Source organism: Pan troglodytes, chromosome 1 (assembly GCF_028858775.2).
Source record: "Pan troglodytes isolate AG18354 chromosome 1, NHGRI_mPanTro3-v2.0_pri, whole genome shotgun sequence".
Classification (NCBI taxonomy): domain Eukaryota; kingdom Metazoa; phylum Chordata; class Mammalia; order Primates; family Hominidae; genus Pan; species Pan troglodytes.
Window position 1 is genome coordinate 107,916,110 of NC_072398.2, and position 26,343 is coordinate 107,942,452.

At 44.6% G+C, this 26,343-nt stretch overlaps 1 protein-coding gene across 4 annotated transcripts in view; it reads right to left on the reverse strand.

The window, feature by feature from the left end:
* Nucleotides 1–26,343, reverse strand: part of ACP6 (acid phosphatase 6, lysophosphatidic) — a 71,462-nt gene that overhangs the window by 32,662 nt on the left and 12,457 nt on the right. For 3 of the 4 annotated variants that reach the window (XR_010158833.1, XM_054669728.2, XM_009427552.4), the window contains exons 2-9: nt 25,217–25,345; nt 24,966–25,096; nt 24,530–24,609; nt 20,718–20,805; nt 19,753–19,885; nt 17,997–18,097; nt 15,679–15,774; nt 13,780–13,945 (exon numbers count right to left, since the gene is read on the reverse strand). Coding sequence is in view for 3 of the 4 variants with exons in the window: in XM_054669728.2 (XP_054525703.1) it covers nt 13,780–13,945; nt 15,679–15,774; nt 17,997–18,097; nt 19,753–19,885; nt 20,718–20,805; nt 24,530–24,609; nt 24,966–25,096; nt 25,217–25,345 (924 nt within the window). In the remaining variant the exon portion in view is untranslated. Of the gene's footprint in view, nt 1–12,901; nt 13,101–13,779; nt 13,946–15,678; nt 15,775–17,996; nt 18,098–19,752; nt 19,886–20,717; nt 20,806–24,529; nt 24,610–24,965; nt 25,097–25,216; nt 25,346–26,343 lie in introns of those variants that run through there. The other variant, XM_513753.7, reaches the window with a different exon arrangement.

Here is a 26,343-nt window from a genome sequence, read left to right on the forward strand (position 1 = left end):
ATCCAAGAAATCACTGTGAAATATAATGTCATAAAGCTTTTCCCCTGTGTTGTCTTCTAAGATTTTATAGTTAGAGCTAATCTTTAGAGTGACATCAATTCAGAAATTTTTAAATGTTTTAAATATACTTGTGTAATCACTTATAATTCTACCTCTTATCATCTAGCTCACATTCTCCATCTACCTATTGAGTAATTGGCTCTTTGATTGATTCATCAGTCTCTACAAGGCTAGGAACTGTGGATGCAGCAGTGAACTGGTCAGGAGTGGTCCCACCCTGAGCTCATCAAACCCAGAGTCTATTGAAGAAGTCGAACACTGAATAAGCAATTATAAGCACAGTCATGGCATGAAAGAAAAGGAAGCTGCCCACATTGAAGACAGGGAAGTGCAACCTAAAATATTTTATCAAATTTCCTGAGAATCTTCTATCTACTGGTCTGTTAACCCAAAGGAGAAAGGAAATAGTTCAGCCAAGTACTAATAATGATTGCTGCTTTCTTTCCTAAGTGCTCCACAGACTTTTCCTTTGTTTAAAAGTCCACTCTAGACCAAGGAGCTCTCCAGTCCTTAAATTCTGGAGTCTATCATTTTATGGGTTTTAAAAACTAGGGCCACATTTGCCTTTGTATTTTGGTTCTTTGAGACTAGAAATCTGAGAGTATCTTCATTTCTCATAGATTACTGTCTGAAGTGACATCTATAACTTAACTTTATCTACTCCAGGGTATTACCTACCAAATAGGAAGATCCGAACTCATTGACATCAACCAGGTGCTGTCCTCACTGCTCTAAGATTTCAATCCCTCCCAGCAATCTTGGGCCATTTGTGGCTTAAAGGTAGATTCTGTTGTTAGGAAAGACTTACTAGGAAAGAGAGGGATTTGGATTTAACTGCTTTCATTTTCTCTCTCTCCTCTATTAAATCTTCTCCCCCAGACGCTGAGCCTATCTTTTACTTCTTCATTACTTTTTTTCTCAGAATACAGCTTAAGAGCCCTTAGCTTCCTCTTCCTGTCCCAATCTTGCCCAAGCTTCTAGTATTATCATGAGTAAAAATTGGGGAAGTTGGGGAGAAGTCCTTGTTGGGGTTGAGGGAGTGTTGAGTATGAAATGATGAAGTGGTGTCTATGTGTGGACAGTTGGAAATAAGAGACAGGGATGAATGAGCAGTTTGGACTAGATATGGAGATGTGAATTCCTCCACATGGAGATGAATATAGATTATTTCTCTATGGGAGTGAGAGAAAAGAGAGCCAAGTGGAGGGCCAAGAACTCAGTCATGAGGGATTGGCACAGTCCGCAGGCAGGAAGAAGTTCCAGCAAAAGAAACGGAAATTCACAGAATAGGAAGAAAACAGAAATGATCTAGCCCACCTCTCCCATCTAACTGATGAGGAAATGGTTGTCCAGATAAAAATGAATCAGTGACTAAGGCAGCTATGAAAATATAGAGTTGCATAAGTCCTGAGGGGTTGGGGGAGTGGCTTTCGAGAAATAGGAGGTGGTCCACAGGGCCAAATACTTCTGATCAATCAAAAAAGGTGAGGAAACTAACGATGGTACTTGAAATTGATTAATGTATTGGTCTCCCAGAGTGTAGCTGTGGTAAAGCAGAAGAAAGAGAAACCTAAGCATGTGGGGGAAAGGGTGTAAGTGTGAAAGAGGCAAAGAGATACTGAGTTATACATGCTCAGTAGGTTTGGCAGTACCAGGCAAGAGAAATAGGATGGTTAGATAGAAGAAAAATATAAACAAGCGAAGTTTAAGACAACAGAAGTACTACTAATTTAAGACAGAAAGGAAGGAACCAATTGAGTGGGAAGGATTGAGGACACAAAAGAAGTCCTGCCATCTTTGGCAGGAAGATCACAAGAAGCAGGACAGGAACTGAAGCACAGGTAGCGGTAAGCTTTGGGGAAAGAAAGATACCAGAAGTGAAAGGAGAAAGGTGCCATGTGTGATGAAGCAGATAAAGCAAAGAGACAAAGGGACACATCCTGGAAGCCAGATGTGCAGATATGGAAGGAAAACATGCTGATCCTCAGGTCAAAGGTGAAAGTTTGAGTCCTGCCTCTGCCTCTCCCTGGATATTTGACTTTGATCTCTTTGAGCTGGCTGCTTCACATTTGGATGTCATAGGCTTTTTGTGAAACTGTTATCGGACAACATGTGTGTATGCCTAGTATGAGTTATCAGAGCATTTTTGAGAGATGCCTTAGGCTGTAATGCAAAAAGATATGAAATGGCTGCTCTGGTAAATTAGAAAGCTCACAAGATACACCAGCTGGGCAGTAAGAGGGTTCTAGCTGAAGCAGAAAATCATGATTCTTCTTTCAGAAGGGACACCCAGGGACCCCTCTTGCTGCCCTCCTGGGCACTGAAAGGTAGCACAGAAAAGCCATAGAGAAAGAAGCACCACAGTGGAAATTCCATGATGGGATGGTGGTGGCCACAGCAGGAAGGCATTTTCAAGAGCTACTGGAGTCCCCAGGCCCAGCCAGCCCAAGGTGGGGATAACAGCAACACTTTAATAGGGTTACACTGGGGTCACCAGATTCTCAAGCACTTCTCTCCTCCTGCTTTTAAAGTTCAGAATCATCCAATTAGAGGACCAAACTCCATCCCTGACCACATGAAAAGCAAAATGAGGCCTGACTCTGACTCAAACTGTTCACAGAGAATGAAGGATGCTGTGGAATCCTAGAACTTCAGATTCTCATGGTAGGCAGGGACTGGCCCGTGTGTGACCCTCTACAATACTTTGGCTAATGCCAGTGTAAGCTTATAAAAGAACCCTCTAAGGTAGCCCAATTCATCCATGGTCAGCTCTGATTATTTCAAAGGTTTTCCTTATGTTGATCTCAAGTCTATACATCCCTGCAACTCACACAATACTGTTCTGCGTGTGGTCCTCAGTGCCCACATAAATCAAATATTTGATATGCCCTCTGTCTCTTTGATCCCTTCCTCTTGATGGTCTTTCTCCAATTGACAAGCTTGTCTAGCTCTGCTACCAAGTCTGGCTCTCAGATCTGAGCACAGTTCCCTGGCTGTGCTCTGAACTGTGCAGGGTGGAACATCACTTCCTTCATTCCAGTACCAGGATAGCCATTGCACATTTAGGATTTGAGGAACACATCATACTATGGATTCACACTGAACAAATCCCTCACTAAAACCCCTCTTCAGTTGTGGGCAACTGATTTTGAGGCCCCAAGATCAGAACTCTGCATTTGTCTCCATTAAGTTCCATCTTAAAATATTTGGCCTAGGATCTAAAACTGATATCAGCACAAACATATCTAAGACATCTATCATTTATTCATTCATTCTATTAGTCATCCAGTAAGTGATTTTCCCCAGTTGTATGTCTTCAGTAAATGTGGCCAGTTCTGCACCCTGTATCTTTACTCAGTTGTATTTTATGCAAATCTTTGAAAAAAACGTGTCCAACAGGGCAAAGGCCTATCATACAACATGGAGCACTTCCCTGAAGAACAGCTGACCACTGAATTAGTTTCTTTATTAATTCAGCAAATTCATTCAGTAAGTACAAATTGAGTCCCTACTACATGCCAGGTTATGATCTACAGATAGCATCCAGCATGTTCACTGCATACAGCAGTGAACCAACCAGACAAGGTTCCTGCTTTTTGCAGAGAAGGTTACAAGGGATAATAAACACTTAAAAACAAATAATCACTAATATTTTTTAGCTTGCCTATGTGCCAGCCATTGTTCTAAATGCTTTATGTGTTTATTCCTCACAAAGCCTTATGAGGTAAATACTCTTCTTGTTCCCATTTTATAGATTAAAATGCAGAGAAGTTGTCACTTGCTCAAGGTCATATGGATCCTAAAGGATGGAGCATCAACCTGGGTAGTCTATCTGTAGAGCCTGTGTGTTTAACCACTGGGCTTCTACTCTGTCTCTGTAGAAATAAACACTCAATTAAATATATACGTATATACATATATTCCCATGTGAGAGAGGGTGATATTTAAGCTGAGATCTAAAATGACAAGAGGCAGCCAACTCCTTGAGATCTAGCGGGAGAGCAAAAGGGAGTGTGGTGGAGGATGAGGCTGGAGAGGTGGGCAGGGGGCCTATTCCATGAGGCCTTGTATACCAGGGATTGGGGCTCCAGTAATTTAACCAGTGGTGAACATGCCTAGTTGCTTCAGTATCCAGCCCATACATACCCATCTTGTCCATAAATATAACGCGAACAATTTCCTTTCCTGATCCCCATACATGATCAAAGGACATTCCCTTTATACTCCAAACCATTACCTTCCAGTCTTCACCATCAGTGTGGCACAGAAAAATACACTGGTTTTTGCTTTTGTTTTTGTTTTTTTGAGACAGAGTCTTGCTCTGCCACCCAGGCGAGAGTGCAGTGGCACGAACACGGGCCACCACAGCCTTGACTTCCCATGCCCAAGCGATCCTCCCACCTCAGCCTCATGAGTAGCTGAGACTACAGGCACTTGCCACCATGTAAAGCTAAATTTTAAATTTTTTGTAGAGATGAGGTTTTGCCATGTTGCTCAGGCTAGCCTCGAACTCCTGGGCTCAAGCGATCCTCTGACCTCAGCCTCTCAGAGTGCTAGGATTACAGGTGTGAGCCACCTGGCCAAGATGTACAATCGCAGTTCAGAATCCCTTAAATCTCCATGGTGCTATATGACCTTGGCCAAGCCACAGGCGCTCTGATCTTCAGTTTCCAGGGATATTTCCCCATTGTTCCATAATGTTACCTTACTCCTAGAACTGAACCCCTGAGGTATTCAGCATTTTGGAATTTTTGACCTAGAGAACAACCATTCCTTCAACCTTTCCCCTTCCTGATCTCTTCCATTCTTCTCTGTGCAAGGCCCAGGTAAGCTGTGCCTACCTTTATGCAGCTGGCTTCAGTTACTAACAGCTCCAGGGACTGCTCTCTCATCTCCCAAAAGCCCTGCTGGTTTGACCCCATCAAGTTCTACTTACCCAAGTGTTATACAACCCTCCCCTTAATTACACACTCAATCAGTTCCTCCCAAGCTCAGCAATTTGTGGTCTCTGGGCATCCCCCAGCTGCTTTTCCGGAGGTAGCTCCCAGGCTGGGTCCTGGCAAGCCTCTGAAGCACTGCTTGGGTTTTTAAGGCCATGGTACCCAGAGTTGAAAGCCTTGCTGTTATTTCACACTCTATTTCCTTCCAAATTAATTCTCTGATGAATACTGTCCTTTGCAGTGATTCAGTGCAGGCCATTTCCTTACATCTCTCCCCTACCTTTGAGACTTTTAATCTCTCTCAAATCCAGATTTTCCTTTGTGAAAGGCTTGCCTCAGAGAAAAATGCCCTGCTTTCCTACCAATATAAACAGCTCTACCAACACTGGCCCCAGCCTCCCGGCACACTCCCTTTACTGCTTGACTTAGCTATACCTTTGATTTCAAAGCACACATACTTGCCTTCTCTAAAAATCTCTGTACAACACAGAGCGACTCAAACTTCTTGGCTTACAGTAAGCTGCTGGACCCTAGTTTCCTTAAGCCCCAAATACAAGAAGATGCAGGTTCAAAATTTGTATCTGAGGAGGTAGCACCTTCCATACCCTTTCACATGGTTATTTTGCTTACATCCCCCTCCCCTAACCCCAGCAGATAGTATCACCATCCTTCCATGTGGATAAACAGAAACTCTGCCATGCTAAAGGAGTTGCCCAAGGTCACAGGGCCCAGGAAAGTGGTAAAACTGGAATCCAAATCCCTGGCTCTTATCTCCAAGGTAGGTGCTTCTTTCAGCATCCTTCATGTGGCTTAAACACCCCTGAAACAGCCTAGTCTTCAGCCACCAAGATCTTACCACCCAGGGGCAAGCCATCTAGGTCCCCAGGCACCCACTGCCCACAGCCCTGAGGAATGCTCCGGAGGAGCCACAAAGAGGCTCCTCTGGCATAGCAGGAGCAATGGCTTATATTTGTATAACACTTTTCATATTAGGAAGTGCTTTCCATACCTAATCTGTGATTCCTAGGATAATTCCATGAGGGAGATGCTATATTAGAGTCCCATTGCACAAATAAAGATATACAGGCTTATCAACAGGAAATTAATGGACTTGCCCAAAGTCACACAGGTAGTAGGTACAGAGCAGGACTTGAAGTCAGAGCACATGACTCCAAGATCAGTGGTCTCTTGAGTTCTCAGACATGGTGACTGTGGGCCACTGCCCCCCTCCCAATTTCTTCAGGAAAAGGTACATTTTATTTAAAGGCCAAACGGAGAGCGGAATCCTGAGAAGACCAGCTTTTTGCTGGGGAAAGTGTTTTTCAGTTCTCTCCAGCCAGCCTTAGACAGGGGTCAGGTTTCTAGAGGCTGGCAGGGTGGACTGGGAGGGGCCGGGCTGCAAAGTCCCCTTGGCCACTAGAGGGCAGGGTCTGAAGAGAGCACACAGCCATCTCCCCGGGGAATTCCCCACCCAGCAGAAGAGACTCATCGCTGCCTAGCAGCCCCAGGACACGCTCTAGCCCAAAGCCGAAGAATGATCCCTTCCTGGCATGTAGTAGACAGGGTAGGTGCCCTTAGCCCACCCCTCCCCCCACAGCCCGCCCAGCCTCCTCTGCAGGTAGATGGCGGTGCCCTAGAGGATTCCAGCTGAGGAAAAGGGGTGCCAGGTGCCACTGACGAAGACCTGAGTTTCCTACAATGAAAATAAACAGGTCAGCACTCCAGGTCCCGGTGCTTCGAGGACTAGGGGAGGGTGGGACGGGAACTCTCTCCTCCTCCCTCTTCAGTTGGGCCCTTCAGGGTTTCTGTCCCCTTGCTGTAGTTTTTAACGATCCACGTGGAACTAACTGTTACAGGGGAATAGGCACATGGCAGTGAAGGGTCTTGTCTAATGACAGTCCTTCATCCCAGGGCCTGCCAGAGCCAAGAGCTCTGTAAGATAAGCCACGAGGCCCTCGGGAAGAGCTATCAGGGGAGCCGCAGATGAAGTCGGCCTTCCCTGGCAAGCCTGGCTCTCCTCCGTCCTGGGAAGCCTTTCACTTTGCCATACACGGGTGAGAGCCTCCTGTGGGAATTCTTTAAACCTCAACAGCACTCTGAGGCCCCTTAGAGAAAGGAGTCAAGGCAGGGACAGGTTAGGAATTTATGAAGAGCTTTTCACACCCTATTTTCCATCCTCAGGACAAATCATCAGGTAGATAAACATTAACTTCCCCGCTTTATAGTTGGGAAAATGGAAGCTCAGAGAAATTAAGTGACATGCCCACAGTCACACAACTGGTGAGTGAGGGAGCCAGGGTTCTGTACAAATCTCCTGCACACACAGGCACAGTGCCCCGGGAAGGGCAGGCAGAGGCGGGGCGCTGCCTGCAGAGGAGCATCCCCAAAGGCTCCCTTGGCTTGCGAAACCTACCACAGTTAAGAATCTCGTGGGAAGTGAGATGAAAGAGAAAAGGGAAAATAAGAATACTTGAAGGCACTTATACGTTTCCTTAATTGATTCTCACAACAACCCTAATTAGTACGTATCATTATGCCCATTTTTACATGAGAGGAAAAACAGGCTCAGAAACACCCGTCCAAGCGTTGCAAGGAAATAAATACGCTGTCAGAATTTGAACCCAGCGAAAGCCTTGGTGTTTTCCTTTACTCCATGCTTCCCCCTAGTGGTGAGTGGAAGGAGAGTGCATAGAAGCCACCTGGGTGCCAACAGAAGAGTTAAGTCAGCGTTCTGAACTCATTTATTCATTCAGTAAATCTTTGCTGAGGTCCACTTTGTACAGTCTCTGCACTTGGTTCTAGAAATACAATAAAAGACAAGACAAACAACCTTCTATTGAAGGACAAACAGAAACACGGGAGGCCTAGAGATAATTGGATTACACAGGAAAAGGGAGTGTGGGTCAGGGGTCAGGTGATGGAAAAATGTGTGCCAAGGTAAAGAGGCCAGAGGAGTGCGATTTCCTTTTTTTTTTTAAACATACTATAGGTCTGGCTAGGGAGATATGTGAGGGGTGAAGCTGGAGAGGTAGGCAGGGGCCAGGTCTCGGGGGTGATGGAAAGCAAGTGAGGGTATGGCCCATTAGGAAGCCACTGTGGTAACCTAGGAGGGTGGCCTTGGGCCCCGGAGAGAAGTGACAGAGGGGATATGTCATTCAAATGTCCAAGTGTCTGAGCACTGGCATGCACTAGGCACTATTCCAGGTGCTGGGGACACATCAGTGAACAAGAGGAAATCTGCCTTCATGGAGCTTCCATTTTAGTCAGGGAAATAAGCATATAGATACACAAATATGTAATATCCAGCACTGATAAATATCGCAGGGCGGGGGAAAGACAAGACAAAGTGTATTCATTTGCTAGGGCCTGCCGTAGCAACGTATCACAGACTAGGTGGCTTAAACAACAGAAATTTATTTCCTCACAGTGCTAGAGGCTAGAAGTCCAAGATCGTGGTGTCAGCAGCATTGGTTTCTTCTGAGGCCTCTCTCCTTGACTTGTAGATAGTCATCTTCCCTCTGTGTCTGTGTCCTCATTTCCTCTTCTTATAAGGATTCCAGTCATATTGGATTACAGCCTACCCATATGACCTCATTTACTTTACCTCTTAAAAGGCCCTATCTCCAAATACATTACACCTGAGGTACATTCAGTCCTCAACATCATTGATAGGTTCTTGGAAACTGTAGCTTTAAGTAAAACAACATATTAGAGAACCAACTGTTTTGCTCATCAGTGTTACAAGGCAACGATGTTGAACAAAACACAATGTTATTCAAGGACCTGCTATATGTCCTTTCACTGAAAGCCGACATTTCCAAGAGCCTATTGATAGCATCAAGTGAGGACTTACTGTACTAGGGGTTAAGATGTCAACATATGGATTTAGGGGGGACACAATTCAGCCCATGACAGAAGGTGGCAGAGTATACCTAAGGCAGGAGGTAGAAGGAGGGCAAGGAGGGCCTCTCTGAGATGACAATGAGCTGAGATCTGAATGAAAAGAGGGAGCTAGCCACGCAAATGTCTAGGAGAGCATTCCAGGCACAGGAACAACAGGTGCTCACCCCGAGGTGAGGACATGGCTCAGGGCTACTTGGCATACTCCATCTTCAACGATAGTAAGAATGGGATGGGATGATGGGAAAAAGGGAGATGTTAGTCAAAATGTACAAAGTTTCAGTTAAACAGTAGAAATAAGTTTTTGTGATCTAGTGCACAGCATGGTGACCATAGTTCATAACAGTATACTGTTGTCTTAGTCCATTTTGTGTTGCTATAACAGAATACCACAGATGGGGTAATTTGTAATGAACAGAAATTTATTCTCTCACAGTTCTGGAAGCTGAGAAGTCCAAGATCAAGGCACCAGAAGGTTAGGGCCTGGTCTCTCTGCTTCAAAGATGGTGCCTGTTGCTGCATCCTCCAGAGAGGAGGAACACTTTGTCATCATATGGCAGAAAAGCAAAAGAGAAGGAACCCATTCCTGCAAGCCCTTTTTATAATGGCATTAATCCATTAAACATCCCCATTAGGCTCCACCTCCCAGTAACATTGTACTGGGCACTAAGTGTCAACATCAAATTTAGAGAAGACAAAAGCACTCAAACCACAGCGACTGTACACCTGAAAACTACTAAAGAGTATATCTGAAACATTTTCACCACAAGAAAGTGATGAGTAGATGAAGTGATGAATATGTTAATTAGCTTGATTTAATCATTCCCTCATGCATACATATATCAAAACATCACATTGTACTCCATAAATATACGCAATTATTATCTGTCAACTAAAAAGAAAGTAAAAAGTTTTTATTACAAAAAAGAAGAAGAATGGTAAGATGGCGAGTATGGCTAGGGTGCAGTGAGATGTCATAGGACCGTGAGGGCATTATGACTGGCCCTTAGTTTGAGATGAGAAACCAATGGGGAATTTAGAGCAGAAGAGTGGCACGATCTTACTTTGTTTTAAAAGCAACACTGTGTTAAGAATAGATGGGCAGAGAAGGGAAGGGCAGAAACAGGAAGACTAGTTACGAGGCCTTTACAATAATCCAGGTAAAAGATGACACTGGGACTAAGACAGTAGCAATGGAAGTATTGGGACATGGTCAATTCTGGATATAGTTTGAAGAGAGATACAACAGGAGTTACTGATGTAGCAGAGGTAGGATATGAGAAAAAGAGGGGAGTCAAGGGCAGTTCTAAAGTTCTTGGCCAAAGCAACAGGGCGAATGGTGGTGTCATTTACCTAGATGGGAAAGCCTGTGGAAGGAGTAAGTTTGAAAAGGCACAGAAATTGAGAGTTTATTGTGGACAATGGGAAGTTTGATACCTATTGTATATCTTAAACATCCAAATAGAGACATTGATTAGACTGTTGGAAATGAGACTGGGATTCACAGGGAAAGGTCTAGGTTGAAGGTATAAACTTAGGAGACATTGTGTAAATATTTAAAACTGGAAATTCTTTTTTTTTTTTTTTTTTTGAGATGTTATTTCTCTCTTGTTGCCCAGGCTGGAGTGCAATGGCACGATCTTGGCTCACCACAACCTCTGCCTCCTAGGTTGAAGTGATTCTCCTGCCTCAGCCTCCCAAGTAGCTGGGATTACAGGCACATTGCACTCCATAAATAGACACATACAGCCTTCTGAGTAGCTGGGATTACATCACATTGTACCCCATAAATATAATAATTTTATAAAATTATAATAATTTTATAAAATTATAATAATTTTATAAAATTATAATAATTTTATAAAAATATAATAATTTTTGTATTTTTAGTAGAGGCAGGTTTAGTGGAGACAGGGTTTTGCCATGTTGGCCAGGCTGGTCTCGAACTCCTGGCCTCAGGTGATCTGCCTGCCTTGGCCTCCCAAAGTGCTGGGATTACAGGCGTGAGCCACCGCGCCCGGCCTCAAACTGGAAATTCTTGAGATCACCTAGTGGGTGAGTGTAGGGGAAAAGGTGGAAAAAAGGTCCAAGGAGTAAGCCCTGGGACACCCCAACACTTACAGATTAGAAAAAGGTAGATTCAGCAGGAACAAAGTCGAGAAATTGGAGGAAAACCAAGAAAGCATTTGTCGAAGCCAGTGAAGGAAATAGTCTAGGAATACTGATGAGAAGCTTAGTAAGAAGAATGAAAACTGGCTATTGGATTCACCACACAAAGGCTATTGATGATTTTGACAAGAGCAGTTTCCATGGAGTGGTGGGGGTGAATACTTAATTGTAGCTGGTTCATGAGAGAACTGGAAGGGAAGAATCAGAGGTAGCAACTCTTTTGAGGAGTTCTGCTATAAAGGGGGAAGGAAAAGAGAACAACAGTTCAAAGATGCAGAGAAAAAAGTTTAAGAGATTTTACAGCATATTTGTATTGCTAATAGAATAATTGGTCAGGAAAAAAATTGACAATCCAGAAAAAAGACACTAGGAGTCAATGTAAAGCTAGAGGGTTGGGCTTTGATAGGAATAGTGTTGGTTCATTCTTAGTAAGAGGGAGGAAGGAAGGCTATAAAAGCACCAATGCAACTGGGTTAGCAGATTTGGTGGTTGGGTGTTGGGGGATGTGGAAGTTTTCTTCTGATCTCTTTTAGATTCTTAGTAAAATAAGAAATACAGTAACCAGCAGACTGAGGATGGGAAGGGGATGCTGAAGATTGAGGATAAAGATATGTGAATAGATTAAAGAAATAAACAGGTAGTATTGATAAAAATTAACTGATTAGACATAGGAAAATGTGAGACAAAGAAAACAAAGACAGATTTCTGATTTGGCAACTGGGTGGAGAGTGGAGGTGTCTTTCATTCAGATAGGGAAGTGTGTGGGAGAAGCAGGTCTGGGAGGAGAGGGGTTTGATTCTAACATGGAAAGTTTTGTGCCAGTGAAATCCAAGTGGATAAAAGTGTCTGAAGCTCAGAAGAGAAACCTGAGCTTGAGATATCTCAGCTCCCTGATCTGGAAGTTGTCAATATTAAGATAGTAGGAAGTGGAGAGGCTTTTGTGGTTGCTGTTTTCTCTGAGAGGTAAAGGGACTGGTGGTTTGAAATCAGAGAAGGGTTGAAATAGATTCTGGAGAAGAACAGCAACATTGACAAGGAGATAGGGGGATCATCAGGTACTCTTAGGGGGCACAGTTAAAGGTGGAGCTCTTATGTTGAGTAGTTCCAGCCTTACCATTGCAGAGCCCTGGGGCCCACATTTGTTTCTGGAACTAAAACCACCAGGGGCCCAGTGTCCTTCCTGCTTCTTCCTGCTGAGCCTCCACATCAGGGTTCCATCTCACCACCCAGCAACGTTCCCTGACCTTGAAGCCTATCCTTTACCTAAACGCAACACGCTTTCGTCCTTGCTTTCCTGGTTAACTCCTACCCACCTTTCTCTACTCAGATCAGGCCAGGACTTTTTCAGAAGCCTTCCTTGACTGTTCCCCACATCCCCTGCCATATGAGCAGGAAGTTTCTTCTCTATACCCAAATAGCCCCTCAAATACCTATGACAGCATAAAACACACAGCACTGTATCACTGATTTACTCGGCTGCCTCTCCCACTGGACTGCAACAACTTAAGGGCAGAATGTTTTCACCTTTATAATGATCACTACTTAGTAGGTAGCTCAATACATGTGAAATTAATATAGGAGAAAAGAACTAAAGTCCAAAACCAACACAATTCTACAGGGTCATGATGTCCCCAGCCCGTGTCACACAAAGATGCTTCTAACCTTAGAAACCAACTCACAAAATAGAGAAATATCCTTTTGGTCTCAATATTATACCCCTTTTCCATTCAGGAAGAAATCTTAGTAAACCCACAGAAAGGAAATACCCTTACCTTATATTAAAGTACATTACCCCTTGCTCTCTCCTCTTCCCAAACACACAAAGCAGGAGGCATTGTATAAAGGCACTTTATTTTAAAATCAACACATCCTGCTTTTATAAATCAGTTACTCTTCATTTCCAACTTCCATCACCTGAGTTTGAGAGCAGAGTGCGTGGTATTTTTCTGGGCTTAAGGTATAAACTGACATGGCATTCAAGAACATGTCCAGCGGGCAGAGCCCATCAGGGCAACCTCTCGGCACCTGCTCCTGCAGAAGAAACATAACTCAGCAGGTCCGCCGAGGAACCTGCCCTTCTGCTATTTCCAGCTAAGCCCAGAGATCTGAGAGGCTCTGATCCATGTGGTATACATGTGCATACATATTACAGACAGGAAGGCCCCACTACCCGGTGAGTTTCCAGAATAAAAGCACTATGCTCTGCTTGTAAAAGTCACTCAAAAAGTGTTGAATTGACTGGGAAGAAAGAGTCGAGTTACATCCCCGAGCTGGGAGAGCCAACAGGCTCATCCCTGGGGCGTGCTCTGGCCTCTGCCCTGGACCCCAGCCCTGATGAAGCAGCCAACACCATGAGTGCTAACAGCAGCACACATCACCTCCCAAAGATACCACCAACAATCTCCAAAACAGGTCTCACAGCCAGGAGGCGACATCCTGACAGGGACGCTCAGGAGAAGAGGAGGGGGACCCTGTTCCTAGGAGTCTGTAACAGAACTGGGATAAGGCTCAAGCCCCATCCTGCCACCATCTGTCAAGTTCTGCCTGACCCCTGGGCCATAGCCAGGAGTTGCCCTATAGGATTCAGAGAGCTGACTGTGCCAAGAGAGACTCCACTGGGCCTGAGGAGGGAGACTTGGTGCTAACTCAGGTAGGTGGGTTTTGCAGGAGGGTGCCTCACCACCACCCAACCCCACCTCAGGGGTATTACCTTCCCGTGGTAATAGAGCTGCACAAACCACTCCTTAGATTCCAGGTGCTGGTAAAGTTCCATGGTCAGGTCAACAGCAAACGGTGGCCATTTGTGGTCAAAAATCCCCAGGGTCATTAAGAGCGGTATGAAGGTCACATCATGAGCCGCATAGAGATACAGCTTTCTGCAAGAGGAAACAGCTCTCCACAATTCTCTGCCTCAGGACTCTGAAGGTCAGGATGTGGCCTGCCTCCTTTACTAAGACACACTTGCCTCAGAAACTAGGTGACATCTAGAAATCAGCTGAGCCTGGTATAAAAGTCCTTTGCAGTAGATCGTGGGAAGAACCCTTGTTCCCACTCCCCGTGTCTTCATGAGGAGGGTCCCCACCAGAGAAATTCTCCTGGCCTCCTTGCCACCTACTCACTCCTCCCTGGTGAGTTTCAAAGAAGAAACTGAGCGTGTGTGGCTTAGACCCTACCTCTCTTCTCTCTTTGGGTCCTGCCAGCCAACATGAATGCCCTTCCTACTCTCAGCCATGGGATGAGTTTAGTAGGGCTCCTTGTTGGGGAAGCTTGAAGTTTTGGGGTATTAAGTTTATTTCAAAATAATATTCACAAGCCCATTTGGCCCTCAGCACATTCTCCAAATGGCTTTAATCTGTAATAAGAATGCCATTTTAATCTACATCTGCCTGACACCAGTATCCATCTCTTAGGAAAGACCAAGGATTTTATTTATGGACCCCCATCCTAGAAGACTAGCATTGGATCCTGTGGTGTTCTAAAGATCCAAGGCAGAAGGTGGCAAGGTGGCAAAAGCCAGAAAAAATGTACTGTCATTGCAGGTACTGTGAAGGATAGGAAATGGTATTCACAAGATTTGCTATTACAAATCTTGGCCCAAAATTCCTGTTTCAACTCACTGTCCCCTATTCCTCTTACGCCATCATGAGTTTCTAGCTGTAATACCACAACAGTGCTTCTCCAAAATTCAGGTGACTATCAATCACCTGGGGATCTTGTTAAACTGCAGATGCTGATTCAGTAGATCAGGCTGGAGCCTGAGAACCAGATGAGTTCTTGGGCAACGGTGAAGCTGTTTTCCTGCAGAACGCACTTAGCAAGTGCCTAGGACACATAGTATTCCACAGCCGTAGTCCCAACCTTGGATTCAAGGCTCCAAAAGTGGCAATGGAGGCTCATGAGCTACTTCCAACATTTTTTTTTTTTTTTTTTTTGAGACAGAGCCTGGCTCTGTCACCAGGCTGGAGTACAGTGGTGTGATCTTGGCTAACTGCAACCTCCGCCTCCTGGGTTCAAGCAACTCTCCTGACTCAACCTCCCGAGTAGCTGAGACTAAAGGTGTGTGCCACCATGCCCGGATAATTTTTGTATTTTTAGTAGAGCAGGGTTTCACCATGTTGGCCAGGATGTTTTCAATCTCCTGACCTCGTGATCCACTCACCTTGGCCTCCCAAAGTGCTGGGATTACAGGTGTGAGCCACTGCACCTGGCCACTTCCAATATTTTTAAATGCCTTATGGATATCATACCTTCTTTACACTCAATGAAAGTGGTTCAAACTACACAATCCATTAAGCAATTTATCTTTGTTTTGGACTATTATCATATCAAATCAGTGTGACATCATAATTGGCTACTGTTTGACATATCTTCAATTAATAAAAAAAAGAGAGAGAAAGCAAAAATAAAATTTTCAAAACATGGTAGGAGGGGTGCAGCAGGAAGAAAGGTTAAAAGATTGTGAACCTCTTTGAGACTTGAGGCCTGTTAAACATCTACCTTCGGTCACTGACAGCCTGGTTCTTGCCTCACTAAGATTTGGGTTCCCTCCCTACAGCCAGAAGTTCCCACGGCCCTTAGCTTCACAAAGCAGAGTTGCTGTGCCAGGTACCTGATCTTGTCGGGGGCAGTGGCAGAGTCCATGGCTTTCAGCAGGTTGCTCTCTAGGATGTGGAGGAATGGGCCTACTGCCATCTGAAGACTTTCCCTGTGAAAAGTGAACAACATTTAAGCACCTAGAGGGCACTCAGCATTCAGGGGACACAGACTGATTCTGCCCCCAGGACCTCATGAGTCCAGACAGAGCTGAGAAAAAGGCAAGTAATGCATAAGGGCCAGCAACGGGCCAGAAGGAGAGAAATGGCACCGAGTCCGGTTTTGGGGTCCTCTGCGAATAAAGACTCCCAACAACACAGGCACCAGCACACAGACCTGTTGTGAACACAACTGAGATGGGAGGGGCTGAGGGAGCAGGAGAGTGGTAACCTGGATAAGCCGTGACCAACTAGGCCTTGGGGAATCAAAGAACAAAGCTGACAAGCTGGGAAGAAGAAGGGGTAATAATTTCCAGGAATTCTAGAAGGCCCTTAGAAAAATAATCAGAAGGAACAAGAACATCCTTAATTTTGTTTCCTATGTGCCAGCCTTCCTTCTTTCGGAGTTTGGGCCATAAGGACATTTCTTATTTATGTCTTATTTATTTTACAGAAGAAGTTCAGTGGTCGTGCTCCCAGGCTTGGCTGTGTGGCTCCACCACTTTCATTCTCAGGCCTGTCACATCACGGCCACAGGTGACTACTGCAGCTTAAAGCATGTTCACTCACAGTAGTGAACAAAGTCCACTTACTATAGAAGAAAGAAATGTTTCTCATCTACTCATCCTAGCAGCTGATCAGCTTCCATGGAGACTTCAGAGACTGGTCTTCTCCTTGTTTTTGTGCTTCTCACTTTTTATCAAAGAGAAAAAAACACCCCTCCTAGAATTCCCAGAACCCAGTCACTGACAAATGAAAACAAGGTTGCCATGATTGGCTTAGACAAATCCTTATTTGTGGTGATTGGGTAAATGACCATCTTTATAAGTCAAGGAATGTTGCAGCAATGGATGAAGAGCAGGCAACCAACACTGTATGCAACACATACTTTTCAGAAGAATGTATACAGGCAAAGCCAAGTTGGATGGCCTTGTGAGGTTGTAACCATTTGTCCTTGAAGAAATGTTAGTTTTACAAAACCAGGGCTAATTGGAATGGAATAGACAAGGTCCTGTTTAAAATGATTTACACCAGAATAAAGCAAACTATACCATTGGCCAAATCTGACCAGTTTTGGTAAATAAATTTTACTGGCACACAGCCATGTCTATTTGTTTGCATATTGTCTTTGGTTGCTTCATGTTACAAGGGCAGAGATGAGTAGTTGTAACAGAAATTGCATGATCCTGACAGCTTAAAATATTTACTAGATATGTGTTTGTGTGTTGATAAAGGAGAGGGAAGTAAGTAACAATTTAGGTACGGTGGCACCCCTTCACAAGCAGAAAAGGGAAGCTGGCAAGTCCCAGGGAGTGGCAGCAAGCTGTGTGGCTTGGCAGGAACCTTCTAGATGCCCTAGGCTTGCACAGAAGTGGACACACTGACCCTGAGTGGAAGGAATGCAGTCAGGGGCTCTTATCCTTGGGCACCCAACCGTGCAAATTCTTGAACTGTTAGATGCCTTTTCCCCCTACTCATCTTTCCCAGGGCTACTTCCTACCTCCCCTCCTCTATCAAGTCACCTATTTTTAGTGCAAGTTGAATGCTCTCAACCAATCAGAAAAAAAGGTGTCTTCTGAAATTTGGTGAGAGAAAAACTTTCCATTCTGGTAGTCAGGAAACAGACCTAGAAACAGAACCCTAACTGCTAGTAATATAGCGAAAACACAGAATAGGCAGTCAGTGGATCTGGGTCCAAGTTCTGGCTCCATCACTTGCTAGCTGGGCCTAGACCAGGTAGGCAATATCTCCCAGCCTCAGTTTCTTTATCTATAAAGCCAGGGAGAAAGGTATCTCTCTCACCTCACAGTGAGAATGTGAAGATGGTTTGCAAATTGTAACATGATGACTAAAGACAGAAATGAATATTCTTTCTTCAGCTCCCCCCACCCAAATCCTTTAAACCTTAAAGCAAAAGGAAAAGGCAAGTGATAAAGTCATGAGGGTGGTGGCTCCTGGTTCTGCATAACAGGGAACAGAAGCACTAGGCCACCAGTCCCAGCTGTAGAAGTGCGAGGACCTAGGGCCTACTGGTAGGTGGGCAGAATGGGGTTCAGCCTCCTTACACGAGGAGACATCAGCTGTCAGGTGTGAGTGGGCCTGATGAGCTCCTCTTCCCCATACACTTGGATGTCTGACCAAGCGTGACTTCATGCCAGCAGTGAGAGCCCCTCACCTGTCTTCCTTGGGCAGTATGTACAAGGATGTGTCCACAGCTCTCTGTTCGATCATCCGTGCAAATCTCTTCAGCATGGGGCAGCTTGGGAGGCTGTGTGCCTGAAAGGGCCACATGTAGTTTTAGAAAAAAATGCTTCTCACCTACTGATTTTGGCAGCTGATCAGCTTCCATGGAACCTGCAGGAGCCCATCTTCTCCTGGGGAAGAGAAGACGGGCTCAAGAACAGCTATGTCTGTTAACAGGTCAAGAAGCTATGTCTCTAAAGCTCTTCCAAAGCTATTACTAGATACCTGAAGGCCAGGAAAAAAAAAAAAAAAAGAAAGGGTTTCTTCCCTTTCTGATGACTCCCCATCCACTCAAAAATGAAAAGCATTTTTGTTGTTTTTTTGGGTTTTTTTGAGACGGAGTCCCGCTCTGTCGCCCAGGCTGGAGTGCAGTGGCACGATCTCGGCTCACTGCAAGCTCCGCCTCCCGGGTTCACGCCATTTTCCTGTCTCAGCCTCCTGAGTAGCTGGGACTACAGGTGCCCGCCACCACGCCCGGCTAATTTTTTTTGTATTTTTAGTAGAGACGGGGTTTCACCGTGTTAGCCAGGATGGTCTCGATCTCCTGACCTCGTGATCCACCCTTCTCGGCCTCCCAAATTGCTGGGATTACAGGTGTGAGCCACCGCGCCCGGCCTGTTTTACTGGTTTTTTTTTTTTTGAGATGGAGTCTTGCCCTGTCGCCCAGGTTGGAATGCAGTGGCGTGATCTCGGCTCACTGCAACCCCTGCCTCCCAGGTTCAAGCAAGTATTCTGCCTCAGCCTCCTGAGTGGCTGGGACTACAGACGTGCACCACCACACCCGGCTAAATTTTGTATTTTTAGTAGAGACAGGGTTTCTCCATATTGGCCAGGCTGGTCTCGAACTCCTGACCTTGTGATCCTCCCACCTCAGCCTCCCAAAGTGCTGGGATTACAGGCATGAGCCGCCATGCCTGGCCTGTATTTTTTAACTTAAAAAAAAAAAAAGATGAATAAAATACAAAGCAAGGAATTCATAAATTCCTACTTGATCTTCATTTTCCCAAAATGACGTCTAAAAAATACGCCATACAAATACATGATATGAACTCTTGCCTTCTAACCTTAAACCTATTTTACACATAAAAGCAAGGTGCGTTTCTGCCTTTAGGGTACACTGTCATTTTATTTTCACAAGAGTGGGGAGGATCCTATATAACTTTGGATGTCCAACTTTTAAATCTAGAGAAACCTTTCCCATTGTTAGTCTTCTTTATGTATTTATTACAGAAAAAAAGATCCTATGGCTAAATAAGCTTAAGGAAAACAGATTTAAAGATTAACCAGCTTTCTTTATGAAGGGCATCTCAGATTTTTTTAATATGCTGATGTACATATAGTACTCTCAAGAAGTGATGCAATAAATAAGGATTCCAAAATTTTTAGACCCTACTCATCCCTCCCTACCCATTGCCCCCGCCTGCCCAAACACACACTGCATATTGGGTGTTCTGGGGAACATGCCTCAAGAAGCTCTGGTCTAGAGTTCAGTGTCTGTGTTCCTACCTGGGTAAGGAGTCTTCCTCGATTGCTCCCTATCCCTCAGTCCCCACATCCATTCTATCTGTAGGTCTTATCACAGTTGCCTTCAAACCAGGTGGCCTCCACCCACTTCTCTCCACCCGGTTCTAACTCCGGAGCCAGCCCACCAAGGCTATTATCCCAGGCTCCCCAACCCCAGGACTCACCTGCTCGGCAGCCACGTTGTCCAGGAGGATGAAGAAGTCCACTTTATCACTACTGTCAATGCCCATCCTGTCCTTCACCTTTTTCAAATCCTCTGAGATTCCTGGCTGTAAAGAGGCAGTCTGCCTCCGGCCTCTGACAAAAAATAAAAAGTAATGCCTTATATTCTATAGTGATTAACAGTTTACAAAGTGTGCTTCACACTTGGGTTATCATTTGGGATATCATTTAATCCCCACAACCCAATGGGGTTAGCTGGTATTATCCCAATTTTATAGATGAATAAACTAAGGCTCTATAAGGTCAAATGACTTATAACGTTAAGTTAGCAAGTACCAGGGTTAGGATAACAGGATGAAATTTTCCAAATCTCACTCTAGCATTTGCATTGCATCAAAAATGATGCAAGCATGGCCCAGGTCTGTCTGAAAACAGCATTTTCTTTTCTTTACGGAATAAATACCATATAGTCTTAGTGCAGCCTAGAGATACCTGAAAAGTGTCATCAGCCCAAACCGATCTATCTTACATAGAAACATATTGGTAAGAGAAGAAAAATCTGTGTCTTGTTGGGCTTGTACAACTGGATTTGCCGGTTAAAGACAGTCTCAATCATCTTTTATTTAACCTGTTGGTTTTCTCATTTGCCCCACCTGAGAGACCGGGGTTGTCAGAAGGATCATACTTTGTAAATGGCAAAGGCCATTGTGGCTGTATGTATCATCTCGCTAGCCCAGTGTGCGGCTCTTCCCAGAATTCCTGGCCTTCACCATGGGTCTGTCATTGTGAACAAGACTTCTTCGCTTCCTAGACAGCTGATGTCACACTTAAGTGTAATTTAAACCTTCCCATCCATTATTCGCCAGTAGGGTAAGCCTGGACAGGCCCTCAGTACAGACAGAGTTCTGCCAGCAAAGGTTGTAAAAGGTTGTCCCCAACTGGTGAGCAAGAACCCAGGGGCAGTTACCTGGTTCTCTGCCTCAGGCTCCAGCAGCTTTGGTAGTTGGGATACAAGACTTCTGAATCTGCTTCATCAGTGTGGATGATGATGGGTCCTGGAAGAAAGGTAGGAAGCACAGGCAGGCAGAGGCTTCAGCTTGTTCTTCTCAGCATCTCCACCCCCTTCTCTTTGTCTACAGAGATGGAGCAGAGATCTGCTCTGAGAGGCAGATCATCAAGGTTACTCCTTAAGGACAGAAAATGCCTTCAACATGCCCTGGCCCTGCCAAAGGAGGCTCTCCTATAATCTGAGCAATGAAAAAAGTTAGTGGCAGCAGCCTTGTTCTGTCTAGCGCAAGCCCTCCTATTGGGCCACAAATAGACTAGAGCAGGTAATAGACCTGAAACAGACTGGCAACTCCCTGACGCCTTCCAAAAAGTCCCTGCTGTAAAGCACTACCAGCATTTGGGCATTCTAATAAAGAATAGCGTTATCAGAACTAAGTTGCTTCCTGAAGCCTGATCCTATAGGCCACTGTGGTGACTTATCACATAACAAACTGAGAAAAGTGGACACAAGGCCACAGATCCTCTCAGAGACCCCATAGCCTTGCCCAAAATAAAAAGCCAGGCTTTTAGATGAATTGCTGGTCTAACCAAAGATCTAACCAAAGAAACTACAAACAATGTTTCTCATATATCTCATGGCAGCTCACTGCTATTCAGACCCCCTCAGTACCATTGTCCCCTCCCGTCAATGCCCAAAGAAAGTGTCCTAACGCCTTCCCATGCTTTGCTCTGTGCCAGAGATGGCAAGTGCCATCTCTGTGTGGTAGGTTCTTTTTCCACACTGCTCAAGCCTGATGGCAAAAGAAGGAGCTCCCCAGCAGCAATTTGGGATTCACTGAGGTCCATCTACAGAGTGATCAGCTGAATCAAAGTCCCAAAGGGGTATTTATTCCCAAATTATTGATAGTCAGAACCAAGGACTTTAAAAATAGCCTATAACTTTACTAGAATATCAGAATTCACACACACATCGTTGGTCTGGACAGAAGAAGAAACCACACTGAAAGTCATGAGTTTAGTCTTCAGTCCAGAACTAACCAGCAGTTGTCCTGGGAAGTCACTACCATTCTCTGGGGTTCATCTGTAAATCGAAGGGGTAGGACTATATCAGCCACAGAACCTCCTCCAACCTACGGCTATTATGTAAAGTATAATAATAAAAGAAGAGGTGCTGATGGCTGCAAGGTGGAGATCGAAAGCATAGTCCACTTGCATGTCCCATCCCCTCCTTTTCTGTGCTTCCTCAGACCCCTCTGAAGAATCCTGGGGTTCTGCAAGATTTGTTGTGAAAAGGACAAACCAAATGATCCGATGCCGCCTCCAGATATACATGTCCTCAAATAAACAGTTGAGCATAAAAGGAAAAAGTAGGATTCTGAACCAAGACTGCCAGAGTTTGAATCCTAATTCCACCATTTACCAGTTTTGTGTCCCTGGGCAAGTCATTGAGCCTCTCTGTGTCTTGGTTCTCTTATCTGTAAAAGGGGATAATGACACCTATCTTATAGGGTTACTACAAGAATTAAACAAGTTAATATGTGCGAAGTTCTTAGAACAAAGTTTGCTGCATACAATTGGTCCTCCATGTCCTTGGATTCTACATCTATGGATTCAATCAACCATGGATTAACAATATTTGAGTAAAAAAGAACAATACAAAATAACACAATAAAAATAACATAAATTAGAAAATAGTACAGGATAATACACAGCATTTACATTGTATTGGGTATTATGTCATCTACAGATGATTTGAAGTACATGGGAGGATGGGCATAGGTTATATGCAAAGCTATGCCATTTTATAAAAGGGACTTGAGCATCTGTAGATTTTGGTATCTGCCCGGGGAGAGGGTTGTCCTGGAATCAATCCCTTTTGGATACTGTGGAATGACTGTACTAAGTCCTTTATGTGTTAGAATAACTATGACTTAAACTTATAATATATAACACTAATAATATTATAAACCTCTAATATTTCCATCTGGAGCCTGATATTGGTGTCTGGATTTTGGACCCACAGTTTATGATAAATAAGGCACACTTGAGTAGACAAATGTACATTGAGCAAATGACTTGGCCAGTGGGCAGACCAACAATCTCCAGCTTTCCCCACAGCCTGATTCTCTGTAGCCTATACGTAACCTCTGGGATTTTTCTAGGATTTTACTCCTAAAGCAATATCCCAAAGTTGCACCATTTCCATCAACAGTGCCACCTTCTGGGATTCTTTTTTTGTTTGTTTGTTTTTTGAGATGGAGTCTCGCTGTCACTCAGGCTGGAGTGCAGTGGTGCGATCTCGGCTCACTGCAACCTCCGCCTCCCGAGTTCAAACGATTCTCCTGCCTCAGCCTTCTGAATAGCTGGGATTACAGGCGCCCACCACCACGCCTGGCTAATTTTTGTATTTTTAGTAGAGATGGGGTTTCACCATCTTGGCCAGGCTGGTCTTGAACTCCTGATCTCATGATCCACCCGCCTCGGCCTCCCAAAGTGCTAGGATTACAAGCGTGAACCACTGTGCCTGGCCCCTTCTGGGATTCTTTGTTCAAGTCCCTTCATATAGGAAAGGCATGGAAGTAGCTACAAAAGAAGCCAATCTGGAGTCCCAACAACTGTGGGTCCAGCGCAGGGAGCTGCTACCCAGACACCTGCACCTGAGGCTAGTGATTTCCTTCCTTGATGGAAACCTGGGACATTCCCAGCCTGGGACCTGCCTAAAGAGAATGTTGCCACCAATAAACATCTTTCCTTCTCAGTACCACTTCTGATGTTTCTGAGAAGATCTTTGCCTTTTAGAAGCTGAGCAGTTGAGAGCTTTCAGAAGATCAGGTGCTGTGGATCATTCCTAAACTCAAGGCTTCCCAAGAAGTAAGGGGCAGCCCATCCTGCTTTATGTGACCTAGACACGTACTGTTTGTGTGCAGCAGCCAACTACAGCCAGAACTAGCAGCAGTATCCAACCCAGTTGGGGGCAAGACCAGATTCCTCTTTCCTGAAGGTTCCATTATTTTACATATTTCTTAAAAAATGTGATGGAAATTTTGTTTCTATTTGAGATACTGCCAAAAAGCTAAACAAAGTAACAAGAACCTTTGCTTTTTGGCACCTTTTTAGTAAGGTCATGATGATCTGAAACTCAGACCAGTAATTAAATGTAAATTTGAGCCAATAACAAATGACAAAATGCAGCTTCATGTGATGGCCAAAGGCTCTCAACACATGGGATCCATGAGGGAAAATAATTAATGCAGTCCTTGGGGATGAAAAGGTTGGGAACCACTGACTGCAACCATTCAGGGGCTGAATGTATCAAAACCCAAACTCGATGGACTTTCTCAACTAGGAAAGGCTAGACGGAACAGTGTTCATGCTGTGGATTATCACCAAGATTAGGGCAGTAGCAGCAGTGTTGGGTCCCAGTGTCCTTCCTTTCCAGCAATGTCTCACCTAAATAAAAAGCCCCCTCGATTGTTCACAAAACATGGTTAGGACTGCCTTGTGCAGCTTGTGTAGAAGCTTGAGGGGAGAAGCCAGGAGCCAGAGGCAGATCACAGCAGCTGCTGCACTGCTGCTGCTGTGGAGGTCAGGCTGGCAGGGGCACCATAAGGCCAGACAGGGAAAGACCCACTGGACTAGGTACACACTGGAAGTCACACATGCAGGAGAAAAAAAGTGAAGGGAACAGGCACCAAGAAAGAGATAGGGGCTTCGGAAGTGAGAAGCAAGACCCCTCAGGGACAGGGACTGACTGGGACCCCAAATACGAACCTTCTTTCTGACACTGGAAAAGCCCAGCCAGCAAACAACGGGTGGACTCCAGATTCCGAAAAATGTTAGTGGAACGAATACTGAAAAAAATGAGAAAATAGTGACACTCATAAAAGGAATATTTAATTATATACACTCTATTTTATTCCACATAGGCTCCAGGGGTCTTTCAAGAGTACATAAGGAGAGCTATGGAACTAGGAAGAATGCTTCACTTTTCTGTGGGATGTCAGCCCCCGAGAGACTCGAAGTGCAATGAATGCGACCTCCAGGAATGACCTGTTCACCAGATCCTGTGACATAAGGGTATGCAGCATGACAAGTTGTCCCCCAAACTACCTTGGGTGACAGTGGGAACCATCTTGGGGAGTCAGGACAGGTATCCTCATGCTCAAGACCTTAAATTAAGTGCAACATCCCCTTTCAAGTGACTCACAAGACCTCCTGTGGGTTGAAGGTTGGTGAAAGAAAGGGAATGTCTTCCACATAGTTCTTCCTCAGTCTCTCTCCCAAGGCAAACATTTGCTGCATGCCCACCTTGGTCAGCTGCCCAGCAAACATGCCCCCCTAAAGTAGGGAAGAAAGAGAAAGAAGAATGAAAACACCTGACAGCCTGCTGAACTCAGCCCAGAGAAAACAACCCAACCTTTGCAGTGGGGCTCCCCAGAGCAAGGAAGCATTGCTTACCTTCAGGGTGGTCTCATGGTATTGAGAGTCGTAAGAAGAATATGGTTTCGGACCACCAGCTAGATTGGTGACTGTGTAATCAAACTGAGTTTGGGGTGGGACCTCTAATAGCTGGGGGTTCCACTCTACCTGTTAGTACAAAAAAAACACACCACATTGTTTAAAAATGGTTCTTGAAATGTACAGCATTAACATCTCAAGCACTGAGAACACATGGCTGGAATCACTGACACTAGGCCTGCAACCTTCCTATGGGATGGAAGGAAAGAAATGTTAGCTAAAATTAAGGGAAGAAAAGATGGTGATTTATTATTCCAGGTGTCCTTAGCCTATGTCCTGTTATTGCTACACTAGTAATGACTGCTAAGGGGCTGCTCTGGCACTTAGCCCACACTGAAGTGAAGGGGAGAAGTGACCAGAATGCCTGGCATGCGGATACGTGGTGAATGAATGAATAGATGGATGAAAGAAATAAGATGTCAGTGACCATATGTAAGAATTTATAAGGAATTAATCTGGAGGTTTATATGCCCTATCCCAGCTTAAGGATTCTACTTAATGTCCCTTGTAACTAATATACTTTTTTCCTCCTTTCATGCAATTCGTGAAACAAGCAGCTGCCATCTCAGAAGATGTTGCTTTTTCATCATCTTCCATTATTCCTTGCAATCTGGCTCCTGCCCCAACTGTGCTGTAATGATTTCAAAACATCACTAGTGGCCACAGGTCTCATAGCTCCAACTGTCCATAAAACTCTGACACTCATTGAGTCAGATGTGAATACTTCAATTTTAAAAACAAGTCTAATCCCATGGACCAGTTCCCCTTCCCAATCTACTATGTCCCTCTCAATGTTACCACAGTTCTCCTAGGCCCCAAACCTCAAACCTTTGGCTCCCTGTGGATCCACTATCCCCACACCAAGCCCTGTTGATCACTGCCTAGAAGAAAAGTCCCTCCCAATGGTCCTTCCATTATCTTATTGTAGAATGTAAACCTTATTACTGCCTGTGACAAACTCCTCCCTTTGACCTGCACAATCCATCCATCCATAGCCAACTAATTAATCTTTTTGGAAAAAATATTTTTATTGCATTTAAATATTTTGTTTTATTTTTAATTGACAA